This window comes from Oncorhynchus tshawytscha, linkage group LG12 (genome assembly GCF_018296145.1).
Source record: "Oncorhynchus tshawytscha isolate Ot180627B linkage group LG12, Otsh_v2.0, whole genome shotgun sequence".
Taxonomy (NCBI): domain Eukaryota; kingdom Metazoa; phylum Chordata; class Actinopteri; order Salmoniformes; family Salmonidae; genus Oncorhynchus; species Oncorhynchus tshawytscha.
The window spans coordinates 24,375,316-24,393,519 of NC_056440.1; the positions used below are offsets into that span (position 1 = coordinate 24,375,316).

At 40.8% G+C, this 18,204-nt stretch overlaps 2 protein-coding genes across 2 annotated transcripts in view; one reads left to right on the forward strand and one right to left on the reverse strand.

Annotated features, from left to right (window-relative positions):
- zgc:63587 (septin-2) overlaps positions 1–9,810 on the reverse strand; it is a 44,503-nt gene extending 34,693 nt beyond the window's left edge. Inside the window, exon 1 of the mRNA XM_024438487.2 lies at positions 9,660–9,810. The gene's annotated coding sequence lies outside the window, so the exon portion shown is untranslated. The remainder of the gene's footprint in view (positions 1–9,659) is intronic.
- A 1,531-nt stretch (positions 9,811–11,341) lies between these two features.
- LOC112262748 (claudin-4) lies at positions 11,342–13,080 on the forward strand. Its single transcript, XM_024438489.2, has one exon. It carries the CDS (start codon positions 11,566–11,568, stop codon positions 12,217–12,219), a length of 654 nt encoding a protein of 217 aa, XP_024294257.1. The 5' UTR covers positions 11,342–11,565; the 3' UTR covers positions 12,220–13,080.
- The last annotated feature ends 5,124 nt before the right edge of the window (positions 13,081–18,204 follow it).

Here is an 18,204-nt window from a genome sequence, read left to right on the forward strand (position 1 = left end):
AACTTCTGCCTTCTTGAAGGCCAACAGGTCACTGTGCAATAACGAACAGTAGTTTTCCCACGGTCTAGCTAGCTAGCTTTTCTTGTCGGCTAGTTTGCAGCGGCTGCAGCAGGTGTTATCTAAGAGGATGTTTTATTTTATTTTTTTCACATTTATTTACCCAGGTAGGCTAGTTGAGAACAAGTTCTCATTTGCAACTGCGACCTGGCCAAGATAAAGCAAAGCAGTTCGATACATACTACAACACAGAGTTACACATGGAATAAACAAACATACAATGAATAATACAGTAGAAAAATCTATATACAGCATGTGCAAATGAGGTAGGATAAGAGAGTTAAGACAATAAATAGGCCATGTTGGCAAATGAATTACAATATAGCAATTAAACACTGGAATGGTAGGATGTGCAGAAGATGAATGTGCAAGTTGAGATACTAGGGTGCAAAGGAGCAAGATAAATAAATAAATACAGTATGGGGATGAGGTAGATTGGATGGGCTATGGACAGGTGCAGTGATCTGTGAGCTGCTCTGACAGCTGGTGCTTACGTTATTGTCAATTTGTTAGCTTCTCCCTTTTCAATAATAACTCTCAACAATAAGTTAATTTTTAAATGATTATCATCTGGTGAGTGGAACTGTGTTTAATATTGCACTGTGCTTGCTGTTAGCCACCTCTTTGAAAATAAAACATTGCTGCATTTGAAACATTGTTGCATTTGAAGTGGAACTGACAGCATTTTAGCAAAATGAAATCGTATTACAATCTGTTCATATACACCCCCAGGAAGAACCTGACACACACATACATATATTATAATATACATATATTTATATTATAATATACATAAAAATAATAATATACATACATATATTATAATATACATACATATATAATATACATACATACATATATAATATACATACATACATACATACATACATACATACATACATACATACATACATACATACATACATACATACATACATACATACATACATACATACATACATACATACATACATACATACATACATACATACATACATACATACATACATACATACATACATACATACATACATACATACATACATACATACATACATACATACATACATACATACATACATACATACATACATACATACATACATACATATATGTATGTATATGTATTATATTATATATTATATTATATATACAGAAATAGAGCTTTTTGGTCTAACCTCCACTCGCCGTGTTTGGAGGAAGAAGAAGGATGAGTACAACCCCAAGAACACCATCCCAACCGTGAAGCATGGAGGTGGAAACATCATTCTTTGGGGATGCTTTTCTGCAAAGGGGACAGGACGACTGCACCGTATTGAGGGGAGGATGGATGGGGCCATGTATTGCGAGATCTTGGCCAACAAACTCCTTCCCTCAGTAAGAGCTTTGAAGATGGGTCGTGGCTCGGTCTTCCAGCATGACAACGACCCGAAACACACAGCCAAGGCAACTAAGGAGTGGCTCCATAAGAAGCATTTCAAGGTCCTGGAGTGGCCTAGCCAGTCTCCAGACCTGAACCCAATAGAAAATCTTTGGAGGGAGCTGAAAGTCCGTATTGCCCAGCGACAGCCCCGAAACCTGAAGGATCTGGAGAAGGTCTGTATGGAGGAGTGGGCCAAAATCCCTGCTGCAGTGTGTGCAAACCTGGTCAAGAACTACAGAAAACGTGTGATCTCTGTAATTGCAAACAAAGGTTTCTGTACCAAATATTAAGTTCTGCTTTTCTGATGTATCAAATACTTATGTCATGCAATAAAATGCTAATTAATTACTTGAAAATCATACAATGTGATTTTCTGGATTTTTGTTTTAGATTCCGTCTCTCACAGTTGAAGTGTACCTATGATAAAAATGACAGACCTCTACATGCTTTAAGTATTAAAACCTGCAAAATCGGCAGCGTATCAAATACTTGTTCTCCCCAATGTGTGTGTGTGTGTATAATATATATATATATAGATGGGCCTGCCATCGTTCACTTTTAACCTTACTGTGTGTTTGCAACAGCGCAACTTTAGATCATTAGAACACATTTATTTGCCAAAATTCAAAACAAAACACCTGCCTGTATTTCTGTAAATACCACGGGAGTCCTCTTACATTTGTGAACTTTACAGTCCTATTTATCAAACAACCATGAAAAAGTAGGCGCTCTCTCCCTCAGTTATGCACATCAACAAGATCAACAACTAATGCTAGCCAGAGCAAGATGAGCTAAAATCTAACAAAGGAACATTAGACAAATGCTCTCAAACTTTTTCAGCTAGTTGGCTGTCAAAATTGCACTGATAAATAATGGGCAATTGTAGCCTCCTCATCATTCTGCAGCTTGCCTGCCAATGCATGCTTGTCCCATCGAAGCACCCAAGCTAACTGGCAAAAGATGGCTAACTTGCAACTTCCAGACAAATGAGAAAACACCTCACTCTGACCATTTTGCAATGGGAAGTAATAGTTGTACATTTCGATTGGGAAATGCTTAATGGTTGTGTTTTTGTATTCTTATGATTGGGACCTACTGGCTTATGTCAGAGTTTATGGACTGCTTATCCTTTAACATCATGCTGTGTATGACTGCTGTCTTTCCATCGGCCCTATGCAGTGGAGAAGTGGTACCTGGAGAAGTGGGAAAACCATAATTTTGCCAAAAAGTTCCCAAACTCCCCATCCAGCAAAGGAAAGGCACCCTGTGTGAAAAATCCTGTGTTTTCCTATGTTTTTTGTATGAGTTTTCCTATAGATATTTCAGATTTTCACTCTCAAAATCGTGATGGTCTAAGTCCACAACAACGCTTAAACCATATCAAATCTGATTGGGTGGGCTTGTCAGGCCCAGGCCCATCCATGTCTATGCCCCTGATGCAAACAGCGCATGATAACAACTGCACATCACAAATGGTCTACTAGCCAACACTTAGGACTAAACTTTTTAAATACCTGGTTTGCATACCCATTGTTGCCTTACTTAGCATTTACTGGTAGATATGTCTTTCCTACCCTACTAGCTACCGATGTTATTCTTCTGTGAGCTGCTCCAAGCCAAAACCAGTTGAGAGCTGCACACTCTTGCTGCTTGCAGATGATATTCCTCTGAACTAAGACATCTGTGCGGCGCGAATGGGAATATATTTCACATGCTTTGCGATTGTGTAGGCTACTTTGTGCATGATCTCTCTATTGTACTACATGATTGATAAGTTGTATACCTCCACTACACTACTTTGATACACAACAGAAGGGATTAAGAAATGAGTATACACAATGCCCACTGAAAACAAAAGTGGGTATACGGTTTATACCTGGGTATACCCTCCACTACACCAATGGCTCTTTGTGTTTTACAAAAAGTGCATTCTCCTACGAGTGCGCTGGTATTACAGTTGCTGTCCTTTCAGAATCACGAACTTGTCACACACTGAAGGCCTACAGGTTCACCACTGCGCAAACATGTATATAATGTATAAAGGCTGTTAAGATAATGTTTCAAGAAAGAAGTGTATATATTTGGCCCGGCAAAGTGGTTTTATCCGCTGATTGAATGGAAGAGTTTTTTACTCCGCTGGTCTGGTGAAGAAATTATGAGTGCTCACTGTCAAGACCAAGTACAAATGTATCCGAAACACTCAATATGTGGCCTCGAGACGGGAGTACTACAACACTGATCTATTGTGTATGGTGGCAGGACCTCATATGTCTGCAGCAGGCGGCATGGCCAGATATCCCTCTCTGTTTCATCAAGCTCTCAGGAGAACAATGGCTGTTTATCACCCAGGTTCCTGAGGCCTTTCATACGGATCACCCCTCCGCCTGGGTAAGAGACAGAACAAGAGCCCGCCCGCGGACCCACTGGCCCACAATCTCACACACTATCAGGGGTCGAAGCACAGAGGTGGTTAGGGTCAGTCAGTGGCATGCCTGATGGACGGGGCCCACAAGTCAACAGCTTGCGATATGGATCTTAGCAGGACATAGCGGGCAGCATGGGGTGAGACGGCCTGCATCCGAGGGATAGCCTACAGTGCCTTGCGAAAGTATTCGGCCCCCTTGAACTTTGCGACCCTTTGCCACATTTCAGGCTTCAAACATAAAGATATAAAACTGTATTTTTTTGTGAAGAATCAACAACAAGTGGGACGACATTTATTGGATATTTCAAACTTTAACAAATCAAAAACTGAAAAATTGGGCGTGCAAAATTATTCAGCCCCTTTACTTTCAGTGCAGCAAACTCTCTCCAGAAGTTCAGTGAGGATCTCTGAATGATCCAATGTTGACCTAAATGACTAATGATGATAAATACAATCCACCTGTGTGTAATCAAGTCTCCGTATAAATGCACCTGCACTGTGATAGTCTCAGAGGTCCGTTAAAAGTGCAGAGAGCATCATGAAGAACAAGGAACACACCAGGCAGGTCCGAGATACTGTTGTGAAGAAGTTTAAAGCCGGATTTGGATACAAAAAGATTTCCCAAGCTTTAAACATCCCAAGGAGCACTGTGCAAGCGATAATATTGAAATGGAAGGAGTATCAGACCACTGCAAATCTACCAAGACCTGGCCGTCCCTCTAAACTTTCAGCTCATACAAGCAGAAGACTGATCAGAGATGCAGCCAAGAGGCCCATGATCACTCTGGATGAACTGCAGAGATCTACAGCTGAGGTGGGAGACTCTGTCCATAGGACAACAATCAGTTGTATATTGCACAAATCTGGCCTTTATGGAAGAGTGGCAAGAAGAAAGCCATTTCTTAAAGATATCCATAAAAACTGTCGTTTAAAGTTTGCCACAAGCCACCTGGGAGACACACCAAACATGTGGAAGAAGGTGCTCTGGTCAGATGAAACCAAAATTGAACTTTTTGGCAACAATGCAAAATGTTATGTTTGGCTTAAAAGCAACACAGCTCATCACCCTGAACACACCATCCCCACTGTCAAACATGGTGGTGGCAGCATCATGGTTTGGGCCTGCTTTTCTTCAGCAGGGACAGGGAAGATGGTTAAAATTGATGGGAAGATGGATGGAGCCAAATACAGGACCATTCTGGAAGAAAACCTGATGGAGTCTGCAAAAGACCAGAGATTGGGACGGAGATTTGTCTTCCAACAAGACAATGATCCAAAACATAAAGCAAAATCTACAATGGAATGGTTCAAAAATAAACATATCCAGGTGTTAGAATGGTCAAGTCAAAGTCCAGACCTGAATCCAATCGAGAATCTGTGGAAAGAATTGAAAACTGCTGTTCACAAATGCTCTCCATCCAACCTCACTGAGCTCAAGCTGTTTTGCAAGGAGGAATGGGAAAAAATGTCAGTCTCTCGATGTGCAAAACTGATAGAGACATACCCCAAGCGACTTACAGCTGTAATCGCAGCAAAAGGTGGCGCTACAAAGTATTAACTTAAGGGGGCTGAATAATTTTGCACGCCCAATTTTTCAGTTTCTGATTTGTTAAAAAAGTTTGAAATATCCAATAAATGTCGTTCCACTTCATGATTGTGTCCCACTTGTTGTTGATTCTTCACAAAAAAATACAGTTTTATATCTTTATGTTTGAAGCCTGAAATGTGGCAAAAGGACGCAAAGTTCAAGGGGGCCGAATACTTTCGCAAGGCACTGTACATTTATTTCACAGCATTATTATTATTAATCTATTATCTACGGCTACGTTCTGTGGCCTTCATACCATACAAGTTACAATGCATTTATTAAATATGCAAAAGCAATACAATATGTTTCTTATGTCTGTATTTTAAAAAATATATATTTTACCCGCAACAAAATGAGTTAGCCCTACACACACACAGTCTTGTACAACTAACTTAGTGGGGACAGTCCCTTTCAAAATCCTATTTTCCCTAACCTAACCCTAGCTCCTAACCCCCCTAGAAATAGCATGTGGGGACTAACAAAATGTCCCCAGTTGGTCAAATTTTTGTTTGACCAAATTTGGTCCCCACAAGTATAGTTAAACACGTCCACTGACTCGTATACACACACACACACACACACACACACACACGTGTTATTCCTGGACTGTCTCTGTGGGAACCAGCAGTAGATTAATTAAGCTGTTCCATTATCGCTGTGGTATTAACACAAAGGCAACACTACGGGAGATACAGGCAGGAGGCAGGCGGCAATAATACTCACTTAATAATACCCATTTAAGGGAGACCTGAGGGAGATTAAAAAGTTTGGCAAAGAAGGAAAAATGCCACCTTCGTTAAGCCAAAATCCTGGCATGTGAGGTTTACACTTGATTTATTAGCTGGAGGGGCTGTGGTGGCAGTGAATCTATACACCTTACCTCTTAGTCACACAGTAACTTAAAACAACAAATTTAAGCCAGACATAATTATTGAGACCTATGAAAATCTATATAAATGAGTTATTATTTTGAATTCAATTTTTTGCTTAATTTGGTCTCTTGGTTAAGAACCTCTTCCTGAAATGTCCACTCTGATTTGAGCTATTCTATGACTGGGCAGCGAACTAATAAACTGAACGTAGCCTCATAAAAAGAAAGTTGGCAGACTCACATGTACACACATACACAGTAGGGGGTTTGAGGCTTGACTGTAATAAGTGGTCCTTTGGGGGTCACGAGGTGATGTGGGCAACAATAATAAAAGCTGTTATACTCTGTTTCAGGAGCTCTCTACAAGCAATGAAAAGAATAACCACAACAATGGGCGGAATGAGAAAGCCTTTCAAGCCAGCGGAAACCAGCAGGGCTGTTCATAACACAGACAGAGTACAGAGCACAGGATGGCCCTTTTATTATGATGCGGACAGAAGCGGAAATAGTCAAGCAACAGAAGGGTTTGATGGCAAAGCAAAAATGTTATCATAACATTGTTTCACTATGCACAAAGGCCTAGCTACTGTATGACCAACATGGGATCACAGGGTTAAATGGCAGAGCAATATAAATAGAATGTCACATTTTTCTATTTATGTTGTGAAATCATAAAACTAAAATCAAACTTTGTCACATGCGCCGAATACAACAAGTGTAGGCCTTACCATGAAATTCTTACTACACCACTCCTAGAATGCATAAACATCTCAGTACTGACCCAACTTCCATAATGTATGGGTAGTTAAGTTTAGCATCTGTGTCCATTACCAAAGCACCAAAGATCCTTAGAAAGACTGAAAGAAAACAGAAAGAAAACATAGCATATCTTCATGACATCCTTCTACGAGGTTAGAACTAGACTGTTCTATGGGTGGACACAAATCCTCTTCCATGCCACTGTCCATTTGCCAGTATTGAGGATTACAACATATCCTGTACAGTACAATTACTGAGAGCACCACTCTGGATCTCCACTTGGACATGTCAGTCTGATTCATGTTGTTTTTCCGTTCACACCACACTACAAAACAAAAGGAAACGTCCCTACTTGATGAGTGGTGTCAGAGGGCTCCCTCTCAGCTCTGTCCTTATGAGATAAGACTAGAGAAAGAGACGGCTCACACTGAGGTTAATCAAATGGCCAATGGGTATCAGGGTGTCATCTGGGACCTATGAGCCCTGGTCAAAAGTAGTGCACTACAAGAGGGAATATGGTGCTATTTGGGAGGCAGTCTGCATTTTTCAGGAGTAAGAGGAACTTGCCACTTGACACTGATAAAACACCAGTTTTATGTTTCCCCCGATAATGGATGAGGTCAGAATTTAGAGAGTACGCTGATCCAAGATCTGTGCTCATGGACAACCTCTACCTAAACTACCACCATCTTTGAGTTCAATATAAAGGGTCTCCTATCACGACCTAAACATTCACAATAAAGGCTTCCCTTTTATAATCTCCATCCACTCAAACAGAGGGAAATGAAATGTTCATAGACTCCCTGAGCCAAAAGATATGAGCCAAGATGGATGATAGCTGTTCAATAGTGGCCCTCCGCCATCTCTTAGCTCAGAGACACACACAATGAGAATACTTATTATTGTTTCCTACTGTTATTGTGGAGTTGTCTAAACATAAAATGTATTTTATCAGGACGTGCTAAACTGTCAGAGGTCAATGATAAATCTGATGTTTAACGGTTATGTCAGGTTCTAGGAATTGAAATGAACTCAGTACAACAACACATGTTTTGGTCACAGACTACATCCATACAGTAGCCTACATACATACACCACATTATCAAAAGTATGTGGACACCTACTCGGCAAGCATCTAATTCCATAATCATGGGAATTAATATGGAGTTGGTCCCCATTTTGCTGCTATAACATCCTCCACTCTTCTGGGAAGGCTTTCCACTAGATGTTGAAACATTGCTGCGGGGACTTACTTCCATTCAGCCACAAGAGCATTAGTGAGGTTGGCACTGATGTTGGGCAATTAGGCCTGGCTTGCAGTCGGTGTTCCAATTCATCCCAAACATGTTCCATAGGGTTGAGGTCAAGGCCCTGTGCAGGACAGTGAAGTTCTTTCACACCGATCTCGACAAACCATTTCTGTATGGACCTCGCTTTGTGCACAGGGGCATTGTCATGTTGAAACAGGGAAGGGCCTTCCCCAAACTGTTGCCACAAAGTTGGAAGCACAGAATCGTCTAGAATGTCTTTGTATGCTGTAGCATTAAGATGTCCCTTCACTGGAACTAAAGGGCTAACCCCAGGCTATTATTCCTCCTTCACCAAACTTTACAATTGGCACTATGCATTGGGGCAGGTAGCGTTGCTTCCAGGGGCAGTTTGGAAGTCAGTAGTGAGTGTTGCAACCGAGGACAGGCAATTTTTACACACTACGCGCTTCAGCAGTCCTGCTCCATGAGCTTGTGAGGCTTACCACTTCGCAGCTGAGCAATTGTTGCTCCTCTTTTCAGTAAAGAGCTAAAAAAGTGTAAACTGTACTTATTTTCCTTCATAGTTTGTTTGCCTAAGCATGACCATCATCCATATACCACATTTTTACCAAACTTAACTTTTTTGTGTGAACAATTGGACCTTACCTCTGGGGATAGTTACCCCTCATTCATTCATTCATACATACATTCATACATACATACATACATACATACATACATACATACATACATACATACATACATACATACATACATACATACATACTGCAGTGTCAAAGTCAATATTGTCACAAGTGAAATGTGTGATTCATGATTTTTTTATAAAGATTTTGTATTTTTCAACAACAAAAAGTTACTTCTTTGAATTCTAAATTAGGATGTTTAATGTAGCGGAAATGTTTTGGCCTTTTGTTGTCTACTAGTTGACGTCCACACCCAGTTTGGGAAAGATTGACATATTCCAAACACGACACTCTATGAAGAATTTACGGCGAATATGTTAGGCATAATTGCATATACTTTACATGGAAACAGTGTATCTTATTGTAAATAGGAAACAGGCCTATCAATTCAACTTCCGAAGCACTATGAAACTCATTGTTTTATGTCAAACTTTAGCATGAAAAGGTTGCTATTCCAGTGAGTGAGTGGTGTCATGTTGCCAAGTTTCAACTATCTGATCTCGCTAAAAGCTCATCCCTTTTCTCTCTTTCTCTCACTCATTTTGTAGACAAGCATTCATATACGACCGTTTGAGACCTTACCTGTGTGTAACCTATGAAATGTAAATAAACAGAAGTATTTCCCCCCTCTTCTTTCTATCCCAGGCCAGGGAAGGGACTCCGGAAACAGCTCCAAAGTCCCGCCCTCATCCCATGACGCCCGTTTGTCTTTTTTCACGGGTGGGAGGCAGTGCAACTGGGTTCATTTCGGCTCAAACCAGGGTGGAATCACAATATGCGAAGGTAATTCAAGATCCAAGATGGCAGCCATACTTCTCAGTTTCTATACGAGGCGCATATCGTTCTTGATGATGTCACGCATTGGTTGTTACACGTTATTATATGGGAGTTCGTGGGAGGATACATTATTTCGCAAACATTATTGTGTAGGAAGTAGCACTGTGATTCTACGCTTGTCAAAAGTAACATTGTAACAATCATTGTCTATGCTAATGTAGCCTACGGAAAGTATCCTAAATTAAAACTTTAAATTGAAGTCGATGCAAACTTGGAAAACAAAACAGTCAAGGAGAGCGTGCATCGTTTTAAACATTTTTTCCCAATGAAATATATTTCAAGAAATGTTCTAACATATAGACTTAGTCTAGATTTGAAACAGGCGGCAGCTAGTCTAGCGGTTAGGGGCGTTGGGCCAATAATCTGAAGGTCGCTGTTTCGAATCAGAATCACCTTTATTGGCCAAGTAGGCTACATTTACACATACACTACTCCGAATGTTACTTGGTGGTATGGTGCTGCTAGTGATAGACAACATTTAGAGATATACAGGCAACTGACTTTAAACTAAGTTGACATACATTTGGTGAAAAATACTTAACCCTCATTGCTCATGTAAATCGCTCTGGATAATAGCGTCTGCTAAATGACGTAAATGAAAATGTGTATATGCTTAATTATGCCCTGAACCCACCAGAAGCAAAAACAACATTTGTAATGTAACTAACATTACACCTGCTTATGGTCCAGTGAGTCCAGTTTTAGCCTGCAATCAACATACTGTCACAGCATTAGGAAATTCTAATTGCTCTGGTCGGGGCCATTACATAGGCTACATTTGTAATGCAACTAACATTACACCTGCTTATGGTCCAGTGAGTCCAGTCTGTAGCCTGGAAACAGCATACTGTAGACAGCAGTAGGCAATCCTAACTGCTATGTCTAGGGCCCTTACATAGGCTATGTGGTGTTTTTGTTTTTTATTAGGCTATTATTACAATGCTCCAATATTAAAAATAAAAAAATCAATAACATCGAATGTCATACTAAATGATGCAGTTCTGTCTAGAACCAGAGTCATATACAGTAGCCCATGGGTCTGGCTATGGGTATAACCAATTAATTGTATGTTCTTAAATTCGACTAAATTGGAAATAAGAGCCCAGCAATTATGTTTGCTTCAAAGTCATATAATTTAGTTATTGTGAAGGCTATTCCAGTAATGAGCAACTTGGTTAGAATATGTTTTATTACAGCCTAGGGTCTTACAAGTCCTCTGCGTTTGTTCCCAACCCTATATTCAACCGACTAACTGTTCTCACACGCACGCACGCACAAAATGCGGTCTCCTGGCTTTGTTCATTCTCATCCAACATCCCTGCCTCCTCATTGGTGCTGAGAGGATGCGGTGACTTCTGATTGGGTGAAAGTTTTTCCTCTGGCTTTAGCGCTTGTGGAGTCACCCCCACCCCACTCAAAACATATAATTGGTCAAGCCGCTCTATGAGTCCAGTTGTTTTTACAGTCAAAACGACAGCCTGTTGTAGACTATTTGTAGCAAGAGTGATGTAAGGAGTCTCAAACAAATCGACGTTGTCTGAATCTGTCTGAAGCTCAGATATTCCAAAGCGCAGCATCCACATAAAGACGCGTTGTTCACGCACAGAGGAGGGCACAAATTATAACAAATATCCATTAAAAAATAGCGAAGATGGTGTCCGCTGGACTGGAGATCCTTGGGCTGGGGCTGTGCGTCATTGGCTCGCTCCTGGTGATGGTAGTGTGCGGGCTGCCCATGTGGAAGGTAACGGCGTTCATCGAGGCCAACATTGTGGTGGCTCAGACCATCTGGGATGGGCTCTGGATGTCTTGTGTGGTGCAGAGCACCGGCCAGATGCAGTGCAAGGTGCACGACTCGGTCCTTGCGCTCGGCCACGACCTGCAGGCGGCGCGAGCCCTCACCGTCATCTCGTGTGTGTTTGGCGTGCTGGGGCTGATGGTGGTGATCGCCGGGGCGCAGTGCACAAACTGCATTAGCGCCGAGAACGTCAAAACCCGGGTGGTAAACGCCGGAGGGGTCATCTACATCACCAGTGGGTTGTTTGTGTTAGTTCCTCTCTGCTGGATGGCCAACAACATCATCTCTGACTTCTACAACCCACAGGTGCCCGCGTCCAAAAAGAGGGAGATCGGGGCCGCGCTCTACATCGGTTGGGCGGCCACGGCGCTCCTGCTGATCGGGGGCGCGCTACTCTGCTGCTCTTGTCCTTCTGACGGGAATTCGGGCTATTCGGCCAAATATTCCCCGACCAAACGGGCCACACCGAACGGGACCGGAGACTATGACAAAAGGAATTACGTGTAGCCCTGCTTCCCACCCTCGGGATGGGGTAGCTATGCTGTGCGTAAATGTGCTGTGATCTTTTGAAAAACTATTTTTTTAAACGTATTTTTTGCACCTGCAGTTTACTCTGAACTTTGAAATCAATTAAAGCATCATTTTGTTACACTGACTATAAACTAAACACAATATTGGATAACATATTGGTTCATCATTTTTGCAAACAGCAGAAAATAAACTTTTTGGAGACTATGCATATACGTCTGGATATAAAGTGATAGCCAATGACAAAAATGAGCGTCTTTGTTTTAGGTACCTGTATTTTTAAATGTCCTAGTCTATATTTTCTATGATCGCTCATAATCCCTTGCATTTTGAAATGTTTACCATTATGAAGATTATACGACTGAATATATCCACTGTTTTGTTTTACTTCAGTGTAGGCTTCAGTTACTGTGATTTCGGAGTGATAGCACTCCAAACCACCTAAAAGGTTTTTGGACAGTGGATTTTTGCTTCACGGCACTGTGGGACGAGCTAAAAAAAATACATGTAGGCTAGGCCTATTTTTAAGGAAACACAACTCAGGCGTCCTTATATGTGTCTATAATAGTGGAATATAATCTATTTGACAAAAATTAGGACCATAGATTTAGATGCCAAATATAGGATGTCCAGATGAAACTTTTAAAAGTTTGCAAATGTGAGTTTTATATCTGTATGTAGAAGCTGTGCTGGATGTGTTTCCTGTCATGGATTTGTATGAATACACTGCTGTTTTACTAACTGGTTTTGTTGATGTTTGATGTAAAGATCCATTATATATTTCATGCAATATTCTTTCCAATGTTAAACTGAGATTAAACTGATATCGTCTTAAACGTATTTGTTCTACCGTGTTTTATTTAAACAAATCGAAATGTAGTTTAATTAATATAATAAATAGGGCATCAGAACATGTAGTTTGCAAATCTTCAATATTATTTATGTCTGGGCCTGACGCCTGCGTGATGCGTTGAGGTCCCCAGCAGGAGAAAGTATTTTGGTGAACTATAGAAATCTAGATGACAATACCCATTCAGCGAGTGAGGCTCTGCTGTTAAACACACAATACTCCCCGACCCATCCCCCTTTCAGACAGCTCTTTCTCAATCCACCGCGCTGTTTAAAAGGCGTGCAAATTCGGATGTCTTTCCACCACTATCGCACTTTCCCGCCAATGGAGGGGTTTGCTTTTGTAGGCCTGTCTGTGTGATTGTGATTGTGGGTTGTAAAATTGGCTGATTTTTATGATGACAAAACAACTTTTTTTGTGAGATGAAAAAAAGTTCGGACCTTTTCTCTTAAAATATATTCCCAACTTTCGGCATCTTTGAGTTCAAATAAAATTATTTCCTGTAATTATTGTTTTAAAATACTAGGCCTACATTATGCAAATCCTAAAATTCAGGTTTAACTTAATTAACAAAAACATCTGGCATGTAAGCTATTGGTATTCTCAGAGCTGATTATGAATGCCCCGTGTTCAAAGCTTTGGCTGGATTTTCAAAGCTTACTTATAGTTTAGCTGGCCACATAAGAGTCTTAGTGGGTCATATGCCCACTTATAACTAGAACATGTAAAGGTCATTCCCCAGCTCAACTGAATCGAGGTAGATATGAGTTGGGCTGATTATATTTTGGTTAAAAAAAGACAACGACATTATTAGTAGAGAGAAATGATGTCCAACAACTGCATGTAGGCTATGCAATTGACATTTTAGCCAAAAGTGGCCAAGAACCACTTGATAGAACTCTATTGTGAATAAACATCTTAGTGTGCACTTGCAGATGACCTTCCCAAACTTTCACTGTAACTTTTCGCTGAGGACAACCTAGGCATCGCATCACTCCCATAACCCCCTCTATAGGCATTCAGACTCTGATGTGTATCTGGTGTTTCTGCACAAAGAAGCAGTATGGTCTGTCGGGAATGGGCTGGGCTGTTGTTTTGGGACTGTCTGGGGTGTAGAGTTGGGGGTGCACCTCTAAAATGACCCCCATTCCAGAGAGAAAAGAGGCAAACAGGACCAGCAACGTCACTCAATGGGCCCTTGCCATGGTAACGGTTTAGGACCTGCTGTTGCCTAGCAACAGGGTCTATAATGTGGTGGTATGGATGAGCCTCATAAAGGCCCGGCCTGGGGACATTCCAAAGACCCACACCCAGCCAGACACAGACTCCCCGCCTGTAACCTAACGTAGCAGTCATAAAAGAAACGCCTGCAACTAGACCACCTATATGCTGGTCTTGACGAGAAGAAAAAAAACTGTTGGGGGAGGTTCTCTTCTGCACTGTTCAACCAATCCGGTAAATGTGGAGGAGTTAAGATGGAGTGTCGCCTTGTTAATGTCCAAAAGCAGAAGTCGCGTCACAGGCTCTTTTTCCATTTCCCCTGAAAACCGGAACATCTGCATAGGCTAAGGACAGTGAGAATGGGTTTACGAAAAGACAGTAATTCAGCAATGACCACAGCAACAATAACTATGTGTTATTGCGTAAGCAGTGGTGTAGAGGTGCCAGGAGAATTGGGTATACAATCATTTTACTTATTTCTTTCCTAACTGCCCCCCGGGGAAAAGAACAGGTGCCCTGTGTGAAACAGTATATGATAAACAGTGACATAGACTACGCTCTGAATAACCTAAAATGATCAATCGCCTTTTGGTATTTCACAGTTAGCCCAGCCCAAGCTGTACTGTGCAAGTAGGCTAATTGAAACTGATAAATTATGCTGTCAACTGAGTCAGAATTTCACCGGTTTTAGATTTCAAGACTTCCGGGAAAGCTTGCGAAACAAACCAAACAGACCAGGTCTGGGTTTAGGGTTTGAGAAGTCAATTAAAGAAGTGAAACATTATTCTTTATTTGTTAATTTTCACGAAATCTAATGGCCCAACCTAGATTCGAGACAATGTCTTAAGTAGTTGAATCTATTATTACTAAAACCTCGTGAAATTGACAAACTGACACGTTTTCATTTTCGTCAAAAACTATTTTATATCGAAGGAGTCCCTTTGATTTGATGGCCTGCACATGCTCAATTCGGCGCGAGACAACCGTTAGACTGGATTAAGTGTTTCTATTCAAGACCAACGTCGCCATGCCATCGTCTACAATGGTGCAAATAATAATTTTGACTTGTAGGCTACTTTGTAACTCGTTTAACATGTAAAATATAACGTTTTTGGGAAAGCTTTTTCATCTATCAGAAGAAGGTTAGGCCTATCATTAGCATCACTATATTTTCCCTTTTCCTTAATTGTTTGAAACCTGGGTGTTTTACTTCATATTATGGATGTCTTTCCTTGCTTTTTAAAATGTATTTTTATTGAACCTTTATTCAACTTTCCTTGCTTCAAAGTAGCCTATAGCCAAAATCCCACCATAGAAAGGTGGAGGCAATTATTTTTATAGAGTTCCTCATGCCTTGTTGTATTGGTTTTCTTTCAACTTTATTTCATTGTCTAGCATCCAAGGGCATTATCCTAGTCATATTATCAACCTATGATAGTTGTTGTATCTTTAAATTACCCCTCTTTCTAAAATTCGAACGGATATTTCAATATCTGTCCATGAAACCCCTCACATGTGAACGCTATTTTCCCGCAAATTGAATTTTGGAACATTCATCCGTAGGCCTTCCAGCATGTGTACATTTTAAACTAAACATTCTGATCTGGTCCATCTGCACTATTAATTGATACAGTGTGTACCTCCACTACACTACTTTGAAACGTATCAGTGGGGATTAGGAAGTGAGTATATGCAATGTCCACTAAAAAAATAAGTGGACATATGGCATATACCATCCACTACACCACTGAATGTAAGATCTCAGTGGTTCATTCTGTGTTTGAGCCATCATTTGTTAAAGAAAAAAAACAATCCAAAATATTGACAATAAAAACTTACAGATAAGAAATATTAAACTTTATTGAATTACTCATATTGCACTACTAATATCCTACTCAATCAAAAACACAATTCATTCTTATCATAAAGACAACATGTGCCCAATGTGATACAATATGCCAATATCAATCTCAGTAGAATCATTGGGAACACAGTGTTGACCGGTAAATTTGACCTAACTGGGAGAGATTGAGTGGGCGCGGGAGTTGAAAATTCCCCTGATCAGTTTCGAATTATCGCCCTAATGGTTAAGGTTAGACATTGGAGAGGGTAAGCTGATCCAAGATCTGTATTTAAGGGTTACATCAACCCAGTGCAGTGGTTGGCAATTGGGCTGAGTTATTGGGCTTGTTTGACTGGTAAGGCGAAAGCAACCGGCTGTACATATGAAAGTCGAGAAGTGAAGTCGGGAGGTGAATCTGCGAGAGCCGAAAGTCAGACACTGATGTGGTTTTCCAACGGCAAGTCTCAGTGCAACATGGCAGTGTTGTCATTGTTTATTTTTTAAATTATTTATGTCGAAATAAACATGTCTCCAACCCCCATATCACACACCCACAAACTTAAATATATGTGTAAACTACATTGTACAATCAATTGGTGAGAGAGAGACTCAAATATCACGTTCATTAATTTGTACATTTCCACTGTAGCCTGCTACTATTCAGACCCCTTGACTTTTCCATATTTCGTTACGTTACACTTACATATTTTAAAATGGATTTATAAAATCCTCAGCAATCTACATGCAATACCTAATGAGGAAGCATAAACAGGCTTTTAGATGTTTGTGCGAATTAATAAAAACAGAAATACCTTATTTACATAACTATTCAGAAACTTTGCAATGAGACTCGAAATTGAGCTCAGGTGCATCCTGTCTCCATTGATCATCCTTGAGAAGTTTCTAAAACGGGATTGGAGTCCACCTGTGGTAGATTCAATTGATTGGACATGATTTGGAAAGGCACACACTTGTCTATAGAAGGTCCCACAGTTGACAGTGCATGTCAGAGCAAAAACCAGGCCAGGAGGTCAAAGGAATTGCCCTTTGAGCTCCGAGACAGGATTGTGTCAAGGCACAGATTTCTGCAACATTGAAGGTCCCCAAGAACACAGTGGCTCCATCATTTTTAAATGGAAGAAGTTTGGAACCACCAAGACTCTTCCTAGAGCTGGCCATCCGGCCAAACTGAGCAATCGGCAGACAAGGGCCTTGGTCAGGGAGGTGACCAAGAACCCTATGGTCACTCTGACAGAGCTCCAGAGTTCCTCTGTGGAGATGGGAGAACCTTCCAGAAGGACAACCATCCCTGCACCACTCCCCCAATCAGGCCTTTATGGTAGAGGGGCCAGATGGATGCCACTCCTTAAAAGGCACATGACAGCCTGCTTGAAAGTTGCCAAAAGGCACTTAAAGACTCTCATACCTATGGCTGCAGGATGAAGTTGGTGAAGAGCAACTTCAGAAACTTGCTGTCGACTGCATTCCTTTTATCACGATTTTTGTAAAGTTCATGCAATCTACATTTTTATCCCCATAATGCAACAGACTTTTGTAAATTGCATTTTTGTCCCCCCCCAGTTTTATCATTGGAATGTACGACCATGCGGACGCCTCCGAGCTGTCTGGGAGGCTGAGGTTTTATTCAATTGGATAAAAAAAGATGTATATATGTCCCCCCCAATTCTAAAACCAAAGTTGTGGCCCTGCAGTGAAACAAAGACAGGCAGGGACAGACAGGCAGGCAGGCAGGTGCAGAAAAAGGGGAAAAGGGGGGAGAAAGAGCACTGACATTCTGAATAAACAAATACTGTACCTGGTTTCATATCAAGCTTCTACACCCTATAACAGGATTCTGGTAGGAGCATACAGTTGAAGTCGAGTGTTTACATACACCTTAGCCAAATACATTTAAACTCAGTTATTCACAATTCCTGACATTTAATCCTAGTTAACATTCCTTGTTTTAGGTCAGTTAGGATCACCACTTTATTTTAAGAATGTGAAATGTCAGAATAATAGTAGAGATAGTGATTTATTTCAGCTTTTA